The sequence below is a fragment of the Podarcis melisellensis genome, assembly GCF_964234715.1.
Source record: "Podarcis melisellensis genome assembly, chromosome: 13".
NCBI lineage: Eukaryota > Metazoa > Chordata > Lepidosauria > Squamata > Lacertidae > Podarcis > Podarcis melisellensis.
This window is the reverse complement of record NC_138545.1, coordinates 15,550,827-15,571,873: the sequence shown is the minus strand read 5'-3', so window position 1 is coordinate 15,571,873 and position 21,047 is coordinate 15,550,827. Positions and strand designations below refer to the sequence as shown.

Here is a 21,047-nt window from a genome sequence, read left to right as displayed (position 1 = left end):
TAAAGTTCTTAAACCAAGGTAATATTTCTGGGTTAGCAGAGTCTGTAACCTGAAGCGTATGTAACCTGAAGCCTATGTAACCCGAGGTACCACTGTATATCAATATACTTAAAGCACAATGAGTCAGGGGCAGAAAGTGGGAGGCAGGATGGAGAGTGGTCAAAGGTTGCCTTGATGGTTGCCAAATCCCTGGCTCCCAATGAAGTAGATGCTGGTCAGCCACAGGAACTCACAGCTTAAATCAACGTGCCCTCCTGGCTTCCAATTAACATCACAACACGGCACTCTCATGTAAAATGAAAAGTCCACCAGTGTTCACCACCCCATGTTTGGTTGCTGAGGAAAACCCATGTGTGTTGAAGGGTCAGATAACAGTGCCATTGTTGGCACCAATGTAGTCATTTGAAATGGCTGTTATCGAAACTGCCTGAAACGTCCTTAGGGTTGGAAATCTTCTTTAGTCATACTCTCAGGTTATGCATTGAAATGGAAGTATATCCTTAGTTCTATTAATTTCATCGTGTCTGTTCTGAGAACTTACTTGGCTACCACCTTTACTTTTACACTCATTTCTGATGATCCTCTTCTTTTTAGCCAAAACGATCCAATTCCTTGAAATTAGAATTGTGCTGTTAAGCAAATATGTGCATATCAAACACTTTGATTCATGAAATTTGCAAGGTAATTGGTTATGGATGGATAACTTGCCTGAACTGCATACAAACAAATTTTAGTTTTTCAAATGTCAGTGGTCTTAATTGCGAAGGAACAGGTTTACTGGTGTTCAAGTGGAATTGATATTTATTTGGGAAATGAACTCTGGATGCAGACCCACGGCCTCTGATGGATGAGAGCAGGGCAGACTTACAAATAATGAAGCACGAGTTAGCATTCACAATATTTTCACTAGGTCCTGGGTGTGCACAAACTGGTGGTGGCAAAGAAGTAGGCAACCAACCTCTGTAACGCTTCCTAGCTGAACTGCATGAAGGCAATTTGGATTTGATGCAAGCAGAAATATAACTGTTTACAAACCTGGTGTGCGAGTTTGCCACCCTCCCCCCCCCCAAAAAAAATTTCAATTTGAAAAGCCCTGAATGATCTTATGACATTCCTATCTCAGTCTTTCTCCGAGGACCTCAGAAAGGCATATGTAGTCACCTTCCTCCTATCAGGTGGGCTGGCAAGTCTGTGTTGAAATTAGCCTAAGGAAATGTTTCATGGCTGAGTGGGAACCTGAACCCCAACCTGCTTCCTTGCCCACAGCCCAGCACTTTAGCCCAAGTCTTGCCAACCTGGCGCCCTCCAAGCGTTTTGGATGACAACTTCTGTTCGTCCCAGACAGCGCATCTTGGTTGGCAGGGGCTGCACTGACAGCTACACCAACCTCGCATGCGTGACTTAAGGGCAGGCAGGCAAGGTTTGCGCGGCGTAAAAGGCTTGTTCTGGTGTGGTGCGCGCTCAGCCCCGAGCCTAGAAATGACAACAAGAACCGTGCTCCGAGATTTCGTTTTGTTTTTGTACAATAAAAGTTTAATGACTTTTATAAAAATGTGCTATCTGGCACCAAGTAATGAATCCACAAATTATTAACATATTTACAAGTAGGAAGCCGATAAGATCAAATGAAAATATATTTATATATATATATCTATATATATAATATTTATATAGACAGAGGAGCGGGGATGTACGTTTAAAGAGACCCATCCGCTGGGCAGCCAGGGAAGGGAGAGGGAGAGAGAGAGAGAGAGAGAGAGAGAGAAAAAGAAAGAGAGAATGAATGAATGAATGAATGAGACCCATCCATCAATCCATCTGTGCACATGCCCACCTTCTTTGATTACACACAAAACTCCCAGCAAGCTGCCACTGCTGCTAGAGAAGGTTAAAAAAAGCTTAACCCTCCCTGGTAAAGATATATATCTTTTTGGATATCTATTATATATATATATATATATATTACATATATGTACACAGGGGGGGATGCACATAAGAGAAAGAGGTGGATGGGTGGGTGGCTACATAGTTCCAGAACCATTCAGCTCGAGGAAGCTGGAAAATTAAGAGTCAGCTCTGAAAGATGAAAGAACCTTGTGGTATTCATTAAAGCATCTGGAACAATTTGCACAGGTTTGGTTGGGGGGAATTATTATTATTATTTTATATAAAAAAAGAATCTTATCTGTTCTGTCTGACGAGTTACATAAACGAAGTTAGAAACAGGATAAAAGTTGCAGAGATCATCGCGCAGAAAATTTAGGTTTCCCCTTCTTTACAGTATTTTTTTTGGGGGGGGCGGGGGGGAACCACTGAGGAACAACCAACACTTCTGGATTTCAAGATGAAGAAGAAAGCAAAAATCCCCGCCCCCCCTCTGCAAATAATTTTTTTAAAAGCATATTTAAGACCTGGGGAGAGGAGAACTCATGCCAAAACTAAAGGGTTTGATGGTTAATTTGTCAACCCACAAAACGAGCTGGAGGAACCAACTGCAGGCAATGAGAAAAAACGGATTTCTATCCACAGCTTGGAAAAGGCACACTGGTGTATGCAAATAAATAGCAGGGGTTTCGTAAGACCAGAAACCGTTCCTGCATAAAATATATGGCAAAATCTAATAAATGGAACTTTGCTAAAAGGAGGTGAAATGCTGGTGGGAAGCCTACCAAACCCTCATCCCGGGTATTCTCCCTTCCACTGGAGCCAAATGAAAGCTCTAATCCTCTGCTTGTGTATCTCAGTGGTAAAGTGATTCATGCCGAAAAATCCAAAACAAGGAGAGTCACACTCCCCAAACCAGCCAAAACCTCCCTCTGAAATATTTGGGGACTGAGATGATGCAGCGCCTCTAAACACAGCGTTTGTGACTTGACTTCAGCAAAAAAGATTTACACCCAGTAAAAACAGAAGCTTGATTTGTCATGCCAACCTGCTGAAATACAGTCGGCTTTTCCAAAAACCCACCAAACATAATTCAGAGACATTATGTGGTTTCAGCTCCACCCTCCTCCTCCCCAGCGGTGTATTGGGCTCAAAGGCACATTTATTTGGAATTAATATCGCAACTGTGAATAGAAGCAAGCTTGCTCTTACCAGAATTTCCAGTTGAAATCAGAATCCGTCAATACACTGAAAAGCTGTGGATAGCTAGGATAGCTAGGATGAAAAAGTTTGGCCTGTAGTTTATTACAGTTAAGAGGTGGCTGCTGGTTTAAACTTGTCAGGGAGACTTGGAAGGATGTAGTTTCTGAACCTTTAAGATGAGATGGATTTTAAGGGGCTGGAGCTGTTGAAACAGCAGCCTGGAGAGTGAGGGCCTTTTAAAAGCTCAAATCCAGCAGGCTGCTTGTTGTTTTGTTTTTTAAAAAATGGAAATGCAGAGAAGATGCGTAATGAGACTTCAGTCACATCCTTCTGACTTGACTGGGGCTGGGTGAGAGTGAAGCTTACAAACAGACAAACAACACTGCAGCAACGAATAATTTCGAAAAAGCCAAGAAGATGTAGGGTTGGGGAGAGAGCTAATTCAAAATTTTAAATACAGCAGAGATTTGAGTTGGGAGAGCACACCAAAGACAGGTCAATATTTATGGGGCTTAGACAGGGACTTGAGAGATGTAGAAGGGAGAGCATAAAAGGGTCCATTTATTACTGCAGCTGTTTTCACTATTTAATTACCTAAAATACATCTGTCTTCTGTGCAGGTGAAGATGCACCTGAAGATTTTAGGCAGAACAGAAAGAGAGAATGGCCGACTGTTGGAGGTGTAGATGCCTGGCCCTGTTTCTCATTGAATATGCCTGAAACAACTTCCTCCACCCCCTCAATTAAATCTGTAAGTAGAAAATGTGTGTAGGGTTTATTTAGAAAGCCAATGGAATTATGGATGTTCAAGACTGAGATTACCTGGGGGTGGGGAGGGAGTTCAAGACAGTGGTTGCTGACAAAACAGGCAGCTGCTTGAGATGATTCAGCCCCTTTTCACTTCAAAACAATGGTTGCTAACATAGGGTTTCCACAACTTCCTGTCTCTTTGGTTTCAAAACACTATAGTAGCGAGAGGAAAAAATAATTTAAGCTTCAGACAAGAATTAAACTGCGTGAGATGCGCAACAAAATTATATAATCGAGTTCAGCAAACCTGCTGCAAGTATTCTGCTCCTTGCCTCACAAACAAACAAAAGACCCAACTTATATTGGGCAAGTCTTAATGGAGCCTTTTACAGCAGGAGAGGAAGTCACCTGCCATCTCTTTAGATATGGAAGCATACCTTAAAACAGGGCTTTTGGGGGAGGTGACATGATTGCACCATAGTGAAAAAAGAAAAGGAGCAGAAAGCAGTAGCAATTTTAATCCTGCCCCCAAGAGGATACACAAAAGAGGCACAGAGTGGGAAAGGTTTTACTAAATGTAGAGCAAAGTGAGAAAGGTGCCTCTTACTGGAACATAATCAGCCTTCAAAATACTGGAAGAAATGGGGTGGAACTACAGACTACATCAGCCAATGAGGGTTCCAAAGTGTGTTTGCTAAACAACAGCAATAAAAATGTATGGAAGGGGCCTTTTCACAGGAGATGGGGTGGGTGGAAGGTTCTTAAGCCTTCCCTGCTTCTCTCTACACTCCTGCCTCTCTTTCTGCTCTTGGACCCACAGATGGTGTGCAAGATGGGGATTGGGGGCAAAACAGCTGGAGGGAAGGACTGCGGGGGAGAAGCAGCAGCAAAACATTAAGCAGGCCCTCCCACTGATGCCTCACCGGCTGAAAATGCCCCCACTTCCAACATTAACTGTATTCAGCAAGGATGGGCTGGCAAACCATGGATGCTGACATAATATGGAGTTCTTTGGCCCTATGAAACATCACATCGAGATGGGCACGTCTAAAACTCATCCCAAGCATTTACAGGCTTGTGAGGTCAATAAGAGACATCTCAGAAGGGCTGCATTTTATTCTGTTGGACTAGTTCAACCATTTATCCCACACAATATATGCCAATTGGGTGGAAACTGAGAAGTAAATGGATTCTCTCAATAGCTGTCTTGGGATGGGGAAGATTCGGGACACAGCAGAGGGCAGCAGAAAGAAAAGAGCTACCAGCCTGCATGCTGATCCTCCTTTGAAAGCAACCCCCTTGCCCCTCTCTACTATTAAAATAGAGATGGGAACGTTTTCAGGTGTCACCTGTGGTTTCCCTAGACGGTAAAGAGCATTCTGGATGGGGAAAATTGAAAGCAGCCAATTCCTCATAGCTCTGGACAGTCCACTGCAGGAAACACATGCTAACCAGGGAGAAGGTATGTTCCCAAGGTATTGTTCCCAAACACCTAGCTATTCAAAATCCAAACACTGGGACAAGCAGAATGAAGACAGAACTTTAAAATGAAACAAACAAACAAACCTGCTAAAATATTTCCAAATGCTTACTTTTAAAATCTTTCACTTTCAAAACTGACTCCCATTTAAAAGAAATAAAGAAATACACTCTTTGACCCCCTGCCAGAAAGTTATATGCTCCCCTCCCACCCCAAAAAAATCCAAGAGGGAAAAGGGGGGAAAAAGAAAGAAAACCTACTTGGTATCAAAGGAAAAGGGTGGCACAGGGCAAGCAAGGATAAAAAAAACAGGAGAAGGAAATACATTGCAACATTATTTACAGTTTTCGTTTTAGTATGAAGAGGAAAACAAAATAAAATATTTACATACTAATAAACGCATGTGTTTCTACAAGAAACAGCCAATCCATCTGGAATAGATATATACACAACTTTCTTCTCCTAAAGAAAAATTATTAGGGGTGGCTGGGATGTGGGAAAGTCTTAGCTTACGCTGTAAGTCAGCATCAGTTGAAGCCATAACTGTAACAAGGAAAGAAACTCAACTCCCCTTCATTATTACGGCTAGTCCCTGTCCCCCCCCCCTTACTACAAATTACAGAATAAAAAAGAGAGTCAGAAAAGGGAGATTGCAATATGAATGACACAATCTTAACTGGTTTTCAGGACCTCTATTTCTCTGGCCTCAAGAGCTTAGAAGGAGGAAGGATCAACGGGATGATAATTCTATGAGGAGATAGACACTGAAGCAGGAAGGTTCAAGATTTTGCCCATGGTGACAAATCTAGCCAAATGATGCGGCTGGACAATGACATGCCCCCCCCCCTCCTGGTGCATCCTGGCCATTAGCAGAAAGATTTTGGGAGCAACCTTTAACCCCAGAACAAAGTCCCAGGGGCAGGGGTTGTTCCAGGCCTCTCTGTCAAAAAAAAACAGGAAACCTCCCCCCCCAACCCTTTGGAAATGTGAGGACAAATGCTCCACAGTCTGAAATTTCAAGGGCCTGGGCAGCTCTTAGCTCTAGCAGATGTGCCCTCAGGGGCATCAAGCACTGCACTGCCTCAAAAGGTTTCACAGGGGGCACTGATCTCAACCTGCCATTCTCAAGGTCAATGGCTAATCGACAGCTGTGCGCTGAACATGCATAACCTGAAATAGATGGTACCTAGAAGGGAAATTCCACCCCACAGCCACCCTGCTGATTTCCTCAACATTGTAAGCCGTTCTCTGAGTTTAGCAACAGAGCTGGTGGATCTTGCAGAATTAACCACACTAACATCCAGGCTGTCTTAAGCTGGAAAGGGAAGTATATATGACTTCTGCAAAGGGTCAGAATCTACAGGAGTTTTGTTAATTGGTGTTGGAGATTGGAGCAAAAATGACAGCAACACCTGAAAAGAAACTATCACCAGCCTGGCTGGTGGAAGAAAAAGGAACTTCTTGTTGATTCGAACCTGAGGCGAGGGAAGTGCTTTCTCATTGGCTGGGAGCTTTAAAAGGTACATGGATGGGTCTTAAGGCGACTGAGAGTTTTCCCACAACTCTGTGGGGAGAAGAGCTGAGCTACGGGTGAGAGGCGAGATTAGGGCTGGGGAAACAAAATAAATACGAACGCCAGGGTTATGTCTCAGTTCAGGGTGCCCCGGCAGTTCTCTGTGCCACACAGGCAAGGAATCTTGTTCTCCTCAATCGGGAACTTGTAGTCGTAAGTGATCTCCTCGTTGATGCTGATGGGCTGCTTGGAATAGATGACAATCTTCTTCTGGGATTCTATGGTGATGACTTTGGCATAGCAGTTGGGCTAAGAGAGGGAAAGATGGACAAAAATGAACGGGACAAGATGTTAATACATCAGCTCTTATGCCAATGGCAGCACCACCACCTCACTAGCTCACCATGTTACTCGTTTGGAAGCCAGGAGACCCTCCCCCAAGCACTAAAAAGGTTCTATTTGTGATTCCCAAGGTGTGTGGAATACAATAGCAGACCAGAACCACTGCATGTGAAGCTAAGTGCCAGTAACAAGGGTGAACCATGTGAGGCCCAGGAAGCCTCTTCCCCACTCTCTGAACCAGCAGCCCAGGGCTCCTTTCTACAATTCACAGTTGCTCCCGGTGCCCCAGGCAGGATTTATTGACTTTTTCATGGAAGCAGGCACATTAGGGGCAGCTTAGCCTACCTCAAAATGAGAATAATGCAGCTAAATTAAACTGGAGCTGTTCTCTGCTCATGTAACTCTGTAAAGTGGTAGGTTCATTAAAAACATTGCATGAATAAATGCATTTAACGAGAACTTCCTTTACAATGTCCGCATAGCTCACCGTGCAGCAGTGATTGATGAAGCGGGCTAGGTTGCCACATTTGGTGGCGTCGATTATTGTGTCGTGGTCCACACGGAAAAGGTAGCTGCTCCCGATGCCCTCCTGCGCATACCGCTTCTCGCGCATGTCAGCCACCACCTGAGAAGGAGAAGGAGTGAGTCTGGACACTCAAGAGCGGACCATGGAACAAAAAACAAGGCTGCTCTGTCAATGGAAGGGATGGGATTGCCCATCTAGGACAAGAATGGGGAATCCCTGGGCCTTGGGGTAGATTTGGCCTGTGAGGTTTGATTTTCCCCAAACCATGGCCACCTGCCCTATACCTGATATCACATGTGACAACACCTGATGGGAACTTAAATATCCCTCCAGAAAGGAGAGCTGAAGCGTTGAGGTTCCTAAGCACCCAAGAAGCAGATGGCTGATGGGCACTGGGGAAATGTTGCACAAGAAACCCTGGCAGGTCTGTCAATCACCTGCCATCATGATAGCAGGTGATAGCGAGGTTGTCCTGCCTGTCAAAATGCCTGTCAAAGTTGGTCATAGAGAGAGATGACCAAGCTTGCCTGCTGGGCCAAAAAGGTTCCCCCACCTCTGATCTAGGAGGTGGAATGTGCCAGCATCTGGTACTGGGCAACAGAAAGAACTGCAGAGTCTTGAGACACCTTAAACTAAGCTTAATAAAAAATGGTGTAATGCACTTTTGCAGGCTAGTGCCCACTTCATCAGGTATGTGAGGTGAGCACTTGTCCATGAAAGCTTGTGCCGTAATAAAGTTAGTCTTAACGGTGCCATCAAGACTCCTTTTTGCTGCAGCCCTCTGAAAACAGTTAAGGAACTTTCCCAGTGCCAAAGTGCAAATTGACAGCTGTCGGTGCAGTGCTTCTCAGAAACATGGCTATCATTTGGGAAGGAAATTCCTTGGGTGTCGCTGCAAAAAAGGTTGGAACAATCGTCACTCAGGAAGCAAACAGGTCCTCCAAGGCAGTAATGAAAAGGCAGGCCTGCTCTGTAGTCTCCAGAGCACCCTCTGGTGTCAATTGGTTGCATATGCATGCATACATTTCATGGCCTCTGATGAGGAAATGTAGTTCAGTAAAGAACCTCACAGAGCCCAAGCTTATTTATTTTGGTACTTTCCCACCCTACTTCACCATTGCACTAGCCCACTGGTCACAGTCCCCTTCCCACAAGCATTTGTTATTTTTTTTTAAAAAAACAACAACAACAGATAATACAAGGAAATTCAGGGACAAGAACAGGTTTAGGGAAGGGGTCATCTTTCAAAAACCAAAGTAGTGGTGAAATCCTGGACAAAGCTCTCCTAATGCAACAAAATCAGAGGTACAAAATAACATGTAGAGAGATATCTGCAGCCACCACTATGGCACCACCACCTTTAAATACCAGCCATACAAAGCCAGAATGCTTCTGTGAGGGATGGGAGTGATCCAGCCACATTATGATGTTTAGCTTTCCGAAACAATTGTTTTAAACACAAGATAAAACAATATGACCAAGCCTGTGGACCAAGGCTGGTGCTCGCACAAGACATCAAGGCAGCAGAAACAAGAATTCCTTCCTAGACCTCGTCTCCTCCACTACTGCTCACCTGCCGGATATTTTGACCCACGTACTCAATGACCATCTCATCAGCAGCGATTGGCTCCATGGCAAAGAGGCCCCATTCATGAATTCGACTCCGACCAAAGCGTAGCTTCTTCTTGCGGAACTAAAGGGAAGAGGAGGACGGTGAGGAGAGGAATGATGGGTATGGGAGAAGCAGCGGGATACTTATGTGCTGTCTGGGACAGATGGGAGCCGAGGGCTAGGCTGAGTGCGCATGTTTGTGCAAAACTCACAGCATACAATCTGGATTCCAGACATTTCTTTGTTAAAAAAAACCTCCAAGATTATTTAGTCCTTAGCTTTCTAGAAAAACGTTGCCTGATGATTGCTGCTCAATGCACACATGCTTCACCACCGATAAAGAGTCACTTAAAACCACACTACAGTGGTACCTCGGGTTAAGTACTTAATTCGTTCCGGAGGTCCGTTCTTAACCTGAAACTGTTCTTAACCTGAAGCACCACTTTAGCTAATGGGGCCTCCTGCTGCTGCCGCCGCCGGAGCACGATTTCTGTTCTCATCCTGAAGCAAAGTTCTAAACCTGAAGCATATGTAACCTGAGGTACCACTGTATAAGTGGATAGGTTGCCATGGCTCAAAATATATGGTTTCTATACTCCAATTAACCCGTCATTTCCCCTCACACTCCTAACACACTCATAGCCCCCCACAATGCGATTTCCAATCGCGGAGAGCCAAATTCTGCAAAGACTCAGCTACAGCAGATAAGATCTTGTGCCAACTGCATTATCTGGAGTCCCTCAAACAATTAAATCTGAGCTTACAGATACTTTTCAATTGCTTTCAAGCACAGACAAAATCTTTGTCCAAAAGCTTCCTTGCTTCCTAAAGTGCAATGTGCTTTAATGCATCACGGGGATCAAGATTGGCTCTGTGAGGAAAGCCACCCCCTACTGAGAAGCCCTCCATGCCCAATTCTGGGAAGCCTCAGCATCTGAAATGCATGCCAGGCCAAGTCCATTGCCCTCTGCCTTCCAAAGGATATACTAGGATCACACTCCTAATCCCCCCAGCCAAGGGCGCATCTCCTGCTTGCTCCACTCTTTCAACTTGCTTAACAAGGCATATTGGGTACCTTCAGCTGGTTTAGTTTCAGAAGGTCGCTATCCAAGATGGCGGAGGAGCCAATGGCGCTGAGGAGGCGCCTTTGCTCAGATCGCCGTTCGGACAGGATGCGGTTGGTGCCCTGAAGGAGGAGGGGAGAACTGGTTGAAAATGAATGAAAGCAAAATCCTTCTGCTTACAGTGGAAGGGGAACACACCACCGAGGATCATTGCAGAGTCACACATATGGAAAGGGACACCCTTTAAAAGCGGCTCACTATCCCAGCTGCACATTCACCCAGCTTCGGTGAGGGTGGTCAGCATGCTTAGGAAGCAGTAAGAATGGTACTGTAACTTCTTCCCACTACTATCAAACAAGATACTTTCAAAATGAGAAGACTCCCCCGCCTTTTCGCATTTTATGTTGTCAGTATTCAAAAGTGCTCATGGGAGCTAGACAGATCAATGGTCTGACTCAATAGAAAGCAGCACCCCATGTTCTTATACATGCACAAGCACCTCCTTTAGATTCTTAGTCAGCCCCTGCTTCTCTTGATTACTGTGGGACCCTTCAAACTGCACAGGCAACAAATCTCTTCCTATTCCACTCCCAGTTCTCTCAGACCCAGTGAGAGAAGAGGACTGGCCGGGGGGTGGGGGGCATTAGGCTGACCTGCCTGCAAACTTTTGGTTGCTCCCAAGTCAGTTTGGACCTGCACACAAAACTGCCGATATATAAGGTACATGCTTATTGCGGACTGATGCTTATGTGGAACTAAAGAAGGCATTTTTTGCCACAATAAAAAGCCTCTTAAAGTACTGCACAAAATTTGGCATGAAGATGAGAGCATCATCCGTGTTATTTACAGGGTACCGTATTTTTCGCAACATAGGACACACTATAGGGCGCACCTAGTTTTGAGGGGGGGGAATAAAGAAAAAAACCGCAGAGAGAGCATAAAGAGGGGTCTAACCTGCACGTCAGCAGCATCAAGCTGCTGCACGGTGGCCGGGCAGACGTCGAGGTACTTGTCCTTCTCTTTCTTGCTGATATGGTAATAGCCCTCGCTGCGGGCACAGCCTGTCTGGTGCTCCCGCAGGTCTGACGACTTCCGCTTCCGCTTGGGGTTCGCAATGTTTGTGAGTGGAGGCGGGGAGAGTTAAGGAGAAAAAGAAAAGCATGGAGCAAGGAAATGGGACACAGGCCTCTTTCTGCATCTTGTGTTTGGGCCAAGCAAGCAACTCCCCCTCTTCAGAAGCCTTGGTGAAAAGGTTGCTATACATGCATCTCTTCCATTAGCAGAATTAAACCTCATGCCTCCTGGAAGAAATGATGGGGGGGGGGGCGAGGAAGAGGCATGGAGTTGAATTCAGGAAATTATTGGGTGAGTGTAATGACTTCCATTCATGCAATGGACCTTCTCTCCCTCTCCATCAGCTCCTGAGGGTATAGGGAACCCCCCAGAGCATATTTGGGGGGTGGAAGGGGAGGAGAGGGAAGGGAAATTCCACTGCACAAGTGGAAATCCTTCCCCTCACACAATAACTTCTGTGGATGCAACCAACTAAAGCTTCCCAATTTCTTATCTTGTTATAACAACAACTGCCCCCAAACCCACAAAAGTGACCCTAGTGTAAAACAGATTCTCATGCCGTTCCCTCTTTTGTGGCTTTGCATTTCTAAAGATTACAGGTTTTGCTTTTAAAAACCCCCCAGAAAAACTGAACTTCACTTTCACCACTTTCACCACTCACCTTTCTGAATCTTTAGCATGGGACACAATAATGGTGATGATGGCACAACCTGCCAACTATTGCAAAACTGGGAAATGTTCGCAAGACAACTGCTAAATGCTAGGAATTTCAGCAGCTGCAACCTAACCCTGCTGCCCCCAATGCCTCTGCTGGCCTTGTTAAACAAGGGGCAACAACTGCAGAGCTAACAAAGTCTATCAACATGCTATCCTTAATATTTTATGAATTCTTCATATTCTACAAACAAAAACCCAACAGTGATGATGGAAAGCCCCAAGGTATACTCAACACTATAAACTGGTTGAGCAGTCATTTCCTCTTCCCAGGGAATTTCAGCACTATAGGGGAGGGCAGCTACAGATCTTAAAACAGAATTCTCGGTGGCAGCAGGCCTCACCAAACTACAATTCCCAGATATCAGTGGAGGAAGCCCTGCTAGTCAAAATGGTATAACCCCAAGATGCATTCGCAGCAAAGATACCCGGCCCCCAACCCTCCAGAATTGCCTGCCATTTGCTCCAGGAAGGATATTGGTGTGGTGGACCCAGTGGGTATCGTTCAGCCAATCCGTGCTGTTGTCCTCGTGCAGCAGGCGCTCGTACGTTAGCCGCAGGTACTTCATGTCCTCCAGGTCTAGCCCTGAGTTCCAGATGTCATACAAGATTGTCATCTGCTCAAACTCACTGCGTGTCTCAAAGGCCAGGGGCAGCGGAGGCGGCTGAGCAGGGGCATGCTTGTGCGAGTGGGAGCGCAGGGAGCGCCTGCGGATCTCCCCTTCGTCGCTGCTGTCAGCACTCTCCTCCTCCTCTTCTTCCTCCTCTTCACTCTCTGAAAGGAATAGGTCCTCAGGCCCAAAGTGCAAGTTCCCCAGGTCCTTGAGGGCCTCTTCCTTGAGCCACTGCGGCTGCTTCTTGGCCTGAGGTGGAGGTGGTGGTTGTTGTTGCTGCTGCTGCTGTGGGACAGCTGCCTTGGGCTTCTCGGCTGGTGGAGGCAGCGAAACCAGGTCACCCACGTCAGGCTCAGCTTTGACCTCGCTGGCATCAGCCACAACCTCCTCAGGCGCTTCCAGGACCTCGCCAATGTGCTCGCTGTACAAATCCACGCGCGGCAGGTCGGCAGCGCCAGACAACACCGCCTCGTCGGCTTTGCGGGAGGCAGGTGCTGCGCGGACAGCCATAGCATAGTTATGCTCCATCAGAATGCTGCTGACTTCCGGGGGCAGTGCGGGGACCGGCGGCACGGCCTTGGGCTCCTCGGCCTCGTCGGAGGTCTCCGTCTCCTCAGAGTCTTCACTGCCTGCACCAGCCTTCTTCAGCGCCACATCTGCCAGCACGGCCAGGTTGGGTTGATTCGCCAGCTCCAGCAGCGAGGACGCGCCCATCCGCTCGCGCAGGTGCAGCCTGTCCTCTCCAGGGGGCTGGGGCACCCGTGGGAGCTCTGAGCTCCGAGAGCGAGAGCGGCTCCGGGACCGGCCGCCCGGAAGCAGCTCATCCGTCCAACACTTCACCAGGGAAGCGTGGTCAGCCGGCAGGTTGCTGATTGTTCTTTGGTTGGCTTTGGGGGGCTCCCTCTTGCGGCTGGCAGGGGCTGCTGCCTTGGCAGGGGGCGCTACAGGAGGCAGGGGAGAGGCAACTGGAGCTGGGGCTTCCAGGGTTAAGGGCACTTGGGATGGTAACATGGGTTCTACAGGCACTAAGGGGGCCTGTGCTACCTCTGTGGGGACAGGCGGCGGAGGTGGTGGGGGAAGAGGAGGAGGTGGCGGAGGCAAAAGCGTTGAAGGAGCCGGTTCTAGTGGCTTCTCAAATGCCGCCTTGATCTCGTCATCCTCACCAGGAGCTGAGAAGGAGACTGTTTTCCGGCGCTTCTTGGGTGGTGGCAGGAGTGGGATAGGTGATGAAGGTCGCTCTTCCGGCCTGGGTCGCTCTTCTGGCGCCGTCCCAACATCCTTCTCCTCTAGATGCGGGGCCAGGATGCCATCCTTCAGAGGAGCAGGCTTCTCTTCTGCCACATGGCCTGCATGAGGGAGATAAATTGTGCACTGGTGAGTGTGGGGTCACCAATTTTTAAGGTGAGAACAAGGAGACTGTGCAGGAAAGAAAGCCAACATGCAAGCAGTGGTATAATTTAAATAGGGTGGAAGCAGTGGGAGAGGTGAATAATGTTGGCAAGAGAGATAGATGCGAGAAAACCAGTGAGTCGATGGAAAACCAAAGAGAAAATTATAACAGTTGTGTTGTGAGATAAGCAGGAGGTGGACTAGAGTTTTGGCTGAGGAGAGAGAGGAAGGGCCAAATTTCTGTAATATTGTAAAGGGGGAAATGACATGATTTGGCAATTGATTAAGGAGGACCAAAGGGAAAACCAAGGCTTGCTTCTGATCAACAGAGTGGATTGTGACGTTGTCAATAGATAATGAGAGAATGGATTGGGGAAAATATGAGGTGAGTCAGTCTTTGACATACTGAGCTTGAAACGATAATGAAACATCCAAGCAGACATCTCTCACAGGAGATGCTTGACTAGATGGAGGCAGAAGTTCTGGGGTGGAGAAGTAGAGCTGGGTGGCATCAGGATACAGGAGGAACTGAAAGCCATGGAAGTGGGACAACGTTGGGACATCGTATATGTGGCTCACCAGCCCTTTGGTAAGATAATGAGTGCAAACATGGCAATCCACATCTTGGCCTCCCAACGCTCTGCAATTTGTCCAGCTGCTCTCAACACTTTCCCCATCTCCCAGGCAGAGCTGGGGAGGACTTAGGGTAGAGCATCTCACCTTGGAGCAGGCCTGCTTCTGTTTTCTTCTTGTCAAGCTCAGCGTCTGTGGTTTGACGCATTCTCTCTTCCAGGTCTCTCAGTGACTCGGTGGGGCAGCCGTCCATGGTAGATTCGTCCATTTCCTCCATGCTCTCAGCTTCCTCCTCATCAGATGAAGAGGAGGACAAGGAAGAGGAAGATGAAGAGCTGCTCTCTGAATCAGAAGTGCTGTCGCTATCCTCATCGGACTCGTCATAGAGAGAATACTTGGAGGACCCGTCACTCTCACCTTCATCTGCACAAGGGATAAAAGGGGACAGGTAAGACCAGCAACATGGCTGTGAGCATTTCACACTCCCATGCATAGCACAGGCAGAGAGCAGAGTGTGGTCTTTGTCCAAAGTATAGTTTCTGAAATTATTTCAGCTTCCACTTTTTTTAAAAAAAAAAAAAACAACACACAATTTCTAGTCCGCACAGGTGGTCCCTTTGAAGTTACTAGATATGAGCAACAGGTCCACTTAGTTCAACAGGTCTACTCTGAGTAGGACTTAGTTTAATACCACCCCATGGCTGCAAAGATACACTTGAAAGCACATGATCATGGTGAAGCCTACTGAAATGTCAAAGGCTGGAGAGACAGTTGAACAACATTTCTTGCAGAGGGTGGGGTTTTCAATGATCCACAAAATTATTTGCCCCTCCCTATGACTAGCAAAAGCAGAATTATGTAAAACATTTTTTTTAATTCAATGGTGCAAATAAAAATATGGCCAGATTTGCATATTTTCCACAGGTTGCAACATTTAGCTTTGCAGAAGGAGGGATTTAAGTACTGAGTATATAAAAAACCCAGAAGCTCTGCCAAGTGCTGATGACCAGCTGGCTTTTCAGCAGAGAAGTGTCCTGAGTGCTTCAAGAACAGAGTAAAGGGAGATGCTACTTGCATTGATAGGGAAATCACACGCAGAAGGGGTATGATTCATACCAAAAGAAGCACACGGATTAGAAAAGACCCTGCTATCTTTCATCTCCACCTAAGTCAACAGCCTGTTGTTAAGGACAATGTTAGTGATGGCAATTCATCATTTCTGGTAACTGGCAACTGTCAATACCTTCAGATTCCTCCTTCTTCGTGCCGCGCTCCCTAGAACCTTCACCTTCCTCCCTCCGCTCCTCCTCCTCCTCCTGTGAAGACAGCAGCATAAAATGTTTCTCAGGGGCGAAATCCTTTAACAAGCCCATTAAGCAGCAGGAAAGGGTACGCATGTAAAAATGTCAGCTCAAACTCCTGAGTCAGAGTGGCTTGAAGAGGGCATGACTTCAAAAAGGAACTCAAGTCCTGCAGAATGACTTGAGGCTACAAGCGCAACTGGAAAGTGATTTCGCTTTCAGGGCTGCCTCGGCTGCTTGAAGAAAAGGGAGCAGAGGTCGAATGGGGGAGAAGACGCAGAAGAAAAGGGAGGGCCTGGAAACCCAGCAGCAAATGGCAGTCAAGCGGTCCAACCGTGCCAAGGACATAACAGCCTAGCTAAGTGAGTAGTAAAATGCTCATCAGGCTCTGTGCTCATTGACAGCCACAGAGGAGAGATGGCACATCGAAGGGCTTCGCAGGGGATGGCCATTTAAGACTGTAGGAAAGGAGGAGTGCAGTCCTGATCCGGGTCCAACAAGGCACCTGGTCAGGCACAGTGGGGGAAAGGGGAGCTCTAGGATCCAAGCTATTTCAGAATTCTACCGCAAAGACCTATTCAACTGCTTTATGCTGCGTCCTGGCTGATCGCTGGGGGAAACTGAAACTGGCTAGAGGAGCCTTTCTCAATCTTGGCTCCCCAGACATTGCGGGACTACAACTCCCATCATCCCTAGAGAGTTGGATCATTGGCCAGGGATGATGGGAGTTGTAGTCCGACAACACCTGGAGACCCACGGTTGGGAAGGCTGTACCAGAGGTTTCTCATAGTGGTAGGAACAGCCAAAATGCAAACTGCTTTGAGGTTCCATTTACAATCAAGCGGTGTATAAATTAAACCTAAACAAATAAATAAGGGGCGCCTTCTTCTCACCTTCTCAGAGGATGAATCCTCAGATGCTTCCTCTCCCTCACTATCCAGGCAGAAAAGTTTCCGCCTTTTCCCCGGCCCTTTGATCCGTTCATCATCCCTCTTGGAGCTTTTGGGTACCTGTGAGGAATCCTTATCTGCAAGATGGAACAGGGGAGAGGGAGGGTAAGATTGAGTTAATTTAACGATAGAAAACACTCCCTTGATTATGGAAAAAAGTTCAACCATCACCCATAACTATCCAGGGCTGAAGGAACTGACCTTCCTCATCCTCTTCAGCAAGAGTAGATGGGTGTGGCTGCTTCACTTCGCTGTCCTCCGAGATTTCGGATGGCTCTTTCCTTTTCACCTGGAACAAGAGGATCCCTAAGATGAGAAGGGCTTAGAAAGCCATCACCCAAGCAAGTCACTCAACCAGATTTTGTCTCTTATGACCCCCATCCCACTTATAGCCTCCTGAACAAAACAAGGTTTTCAGATCCTGAAGCTGGATTGCTGCCACAGCCAACCCAAGAGGATCCATGGCCCTCACCTTGAAGGATGGGAGTCCCAGAACTCCTCGAAAGCCAGTCCCAAAGCCAAACCCTTCCAGGCCACCAGTGCCGCCACTCTTGGCCCAGTCAACCAGGGACAGCAGGGCAGGGTCTTTCAGCTTTGTCTTGTCTTTCTCCTCTTCCTTGACTGGCTGTTTGACAGTACTCTGGAAAGGCTGCAGATAATGAGAGCTGGGCATTAGCAGCAGTGATGAGAGGCTGAGGAAGAGGGTTCGGGATCTGGGATGAGGAGTAGGCAGAGCAGCAAACCCTTGGTAAGTCACATGCTCAAAAAGAGCAGAACACAGAGACTTTTGATAAGAATGATTTTTGCAGCATCTGTCAAAGTTGATTAAACAGCACCCTTTCAATCCATGTATGCAGAGAGATTCATTTCCTAAATGCAGATATCTCATTAGGTTTATCTGCTCCACATTCCCTGTGTCTCTTCATACCCATTGGTCTGTTCCTACATCTTCATCCAAATCTCTTTACTAATCCACCCTGCTGCCTTCAACACACTTCATGCCTCTGCTAAGCTTCTACTTCCCCACATGCCATCCTGCAAGCATCGCTGCCATCCTGAGGTTGCAGAAGCAAGGCTTGGAGTGGCTTTTCGGTGGCAGGTTTGCAGCCCACTTTCTGGGGAACTCTGCACTTTCACTGTATCAGTAAGAATAATAAAACTTAAGCCTTTCATACCACTCGCTGCAAAGCAAGCCCCACAGCTCTCCCAAATCCCCACAACCCCTTCAACACGCCATCCCTAAGAGTTAGGAACCATGTCTCAAACCTACACCCCTTCCAAGACTGGGGGCTCTTGGCAGCCTCCCCCCCCCACACACAATCACCTTGGCCTTCTCCTCCTTGCGCTCCCACCACTTGTCAAAGGTGTTGAAAGCCACGTTCTCCACCATCTTGCGGTTGAGGTCACGCTGCATGATACTCTTCATCTCCTGCATGAGTGTCTCAAGGACGCTGTCCACTACGGAGGCATGGGGGTCCTTGGGAAGAGGTGGGGGTGGAGCCACTTCCTCCTGGTATCCCCATGGGGAGGCCCGGAAATCAAGGAGGCGCTGTGGGGGTGGCAGAGGGGGCTGCTCCGAGGAATGCTGCTGCGGCTGCTGCTGCTCCGAGGCCCCCACTGCTGACGGCTGCTGCATGAACAGCTGGTCTCTCTGGAAGTGGCGGTTCGCCTGCTCCAGCAGGTAGCCGTGGCCGTAGAGGGGGCGGCCGCAGAAAGAAGCCGCCTCCCGGTGGTAGGGGAAAGGGTCCTCAAACTGGCCTTTGCTCTGACGCAGCTGCTGCAGGCGGCTCAGCATCTGCGTCTGCATCTGGAAGGACATGGGCATCCCGCCCCACTGGTTGCCCAGCCGGTTCATCAGCTCCATGGAGTTGACGAAGTCGTAGATGTGGGGGGCACCCCGGCCTCCGCCCACCACCCCCGCGCGCCCTCTGAAGTCCGAGAGGCGGTGAGCATGCCGTGGGCCAACCTGGCCGTAGTTGGAGAGCGAGTGGGTCTTGCCCGCCAGGTGCGGGAGGGAGACAGACATGAGAGGCTGTATCGGGTAGGCGGGGGGCGGCTCTGGTCGGTGGTGGGGGGTAAAGGAGGACACGCCCAGTTGCATGTGGCCCAGGGCTGACGGCATCACAGGAAAATGGGGTTCAGACACCCCTGCCACAGGGGTTGGGGGTTCGACCTCTGCTTCATCGTCAGAGATTTCCATGTCTTCACCTGAAGATTGTTGAGATGCCTTATTTGGGAGGAGAAGGGGAGGGAGGGAGATAGCACAGTGAGCCAATTGTCTGGCTTCTGCAGCATGCACCATTCATTTCCCTGAAAGCAATTGCTGCAAACCACCTCCCAAAACACTATCCCCCATTCCTGCAGTCCAGTCTTTTCACCTGTCTAACCCTAACAATATCATTAAATTATTCACACTACATAATAATAATAATAATAATCTTGAAACAAATTCAAATTTCATGATGCCGCCAAAGTCAAACATAAAAACTCTAGCCTCAAGTTATCTCTCATTCTCCCAATTCATAAGACACCGAAGATACCTAGGTAAGTTCCTAGCCCTCGTGACTGTGCATAAAATCTTAGAAAGCTGGATGCAGCATCTGTTAAGAAGGCTGATATTCAGGAGATGAGATGATACCTGCAAGGATTTCTGCAATCAGCACCTCCCTACAGTTCATCATCAATGCCCTGTTAACTGTCCCAACAAACATTTCTAATGGTTCAAAACCCAAGATCTGCAAGTGCAGCAAACATGACTGAATTTATGTGACACACATCCAAACACATGCAGTGCCACATAGAGTACTGTATTTGTGTTCAAGGTTCCAGCCTGCCACCTATACCTTCTTTCAGAATATTCCACTGCATCCCACCCCTCTCAAGTCACTCAATACTCTATGGTCAATACTCTATGGCTCGGTCCTTCACTTAGCTCCCGCCCCCCAAAAAAGTTGCCACATTCAAAATCCTCAGAACTTACTCTATCTTGTCCATTGGCTTTGGGAGATTCTGCTCCTGATCCCATGTCCAGCGCTGGCACCACATCTTCAAAACTGACAGGAAGGGGAGGCGGTGGAGTGCAGGGCCCATGCGGCTCCACTCCTTTGGGCCCTCCCTTCTCCTCGTCTTCCTCTTCCGTGTCCAAATTGAGGAAAGAGAACTTGGACCTTTGCTCCTTGAGCAGCATCTCGATGCGGGAGTCCAAGCTGCTGTGCTGAGTGAAAGGGACGCTCTCGTTGGTAGTTTCAGGCGCAGGGGAGCCAGACCGGGCTGGCGAGGTCTGCACAGCAGGGGAATGGGACCGGTCATCGGCAGCTGCAATGGTTGCTACTGCTGGGCTGGTGTTCTCTTTAGTTTCCTGAGCAAGAAATTCGGTAGGAGGCAAGGAGTTGGCAGCAAAAGTCTCGGCTGTGGGGAGCAGCCGGTAGTCCTGGTCCACGGCAAGGGGTTCCACGGGAAGGGAGAAAGGCTCCGGAGTGGCTGTGTACGGTGGGTAGAGAACGCTGGGTGCTGGAAAGGGCTCTGCACTCTGCTGAGTGAAGCTGTGGCTGTTCTGGAATTGAGCACTATCTGGGGCTGGGGTGGCCACAGACGACGAAGAGGAGGAGGAGGGGGTGGTGACCGTGGGGGTGCTGACGGTGGAGGAAGGAGTCGCCTCATCCCTCTGGGAGCGCTCCCTGTGCCGGGAATGGAAACCAGAGTCCTCTCTTTGGTGGGAGCGATGAGAGGAGGTGGCGGCGGAAGAGGAGGGGGTGGAAGAAGACGGGCGCCCTTCTGAGGTGGATGAGAGGCGCTGGTACCGGCTGCTGCTGCTGATTGTGGCAGCACTGCCGCCGCCACCGCTGCCACCGTCAAACTGCTGATTGTAGGGAGGGTAGTGATGGTCATTGCTACGGAAGTGGGAGGAGGAGGAAGAAGAGGACGAGGAGGAGGAGGAAGAGGACGAAGAAGAATAATGCCGACGTGAGTACGAGTCTGGAAAGCTGTTCTCATGTCGGCGGGATTTGTACGATGTTGACTCTGGCTGGTAGCTTGAGTAGCCTGGAGTCCCTTGCCTTG

At 48.1% G+C, this 21,047-nt stretch overlaps 1 protein-coding gene across 4 annotated transcripts in view; it reads right to left on the bottom strand.

Annotated features, from left to right (window-relative positions):
- Positions 1–2,295: 2,295 nt before the first annotated feature.
- Positions 2,296–21,047, bottom strand: part of SETD1A (SET domain containing 1A, histone lysine methyltransferase) — a 30,141-nt gene continuing 11,389 nt past the window's right edge. For 2 of the 4 annotated variants that reach the window (XM_081883570.1, XM_081883571.1), the window contains exons 8-20: positions 19,969–21,043; positions 18,313–19,215; positions 17,461–17,637; positions 17,190–17,277; positions 16,931–17,065; positions 15,981–16,055; positions 14,885–15,160; positions 12,640–14,121; positions 11,328–11,497; positions 10,385–10,495; positions 9,272–9,391; positions 7,660–7,797; positions 2,296–7,139 (exon numbers count right to left, since the gene is read on the bottom strand). In XM_081883570.1, the coding sequence (XP_081739696.1) occupies positions 6,966–7,139; positions 7,660–7,797; positions 9,272–9,391; positions 10,385–10,495; positions 11,328–11,497; positions 12,640–14,121; positions 14,885–15,160; positions 15,981–16,055; positions 16,931–17,065; positions 17,190–17,277; positions 17,461–17,637; positions 18,313–19,215; positions 19,969–21,043 (4,924 nt within the window). In that variant the 3' untranslated portion in view covers positions 2,296–6,965. The remainder of the gene's footprint in view (positions 7,140–7,659; positions 7,798–9,271; positions 9,392–10,384; positions 10,496–11,327; positions 11,498–12,639; positions 14,122–14,884; positions 15,161–15,980; positions 16,056–16,930; positions 17,066–17,189; positions 17,278–17,460; positions 17,638–18,312; positions 19,216–19,968; positions 21,044–21,047) is intronic. The other 2 variants (XM_081883572.1, XM_081883573.1) reach the window with 2 other exon arrangements.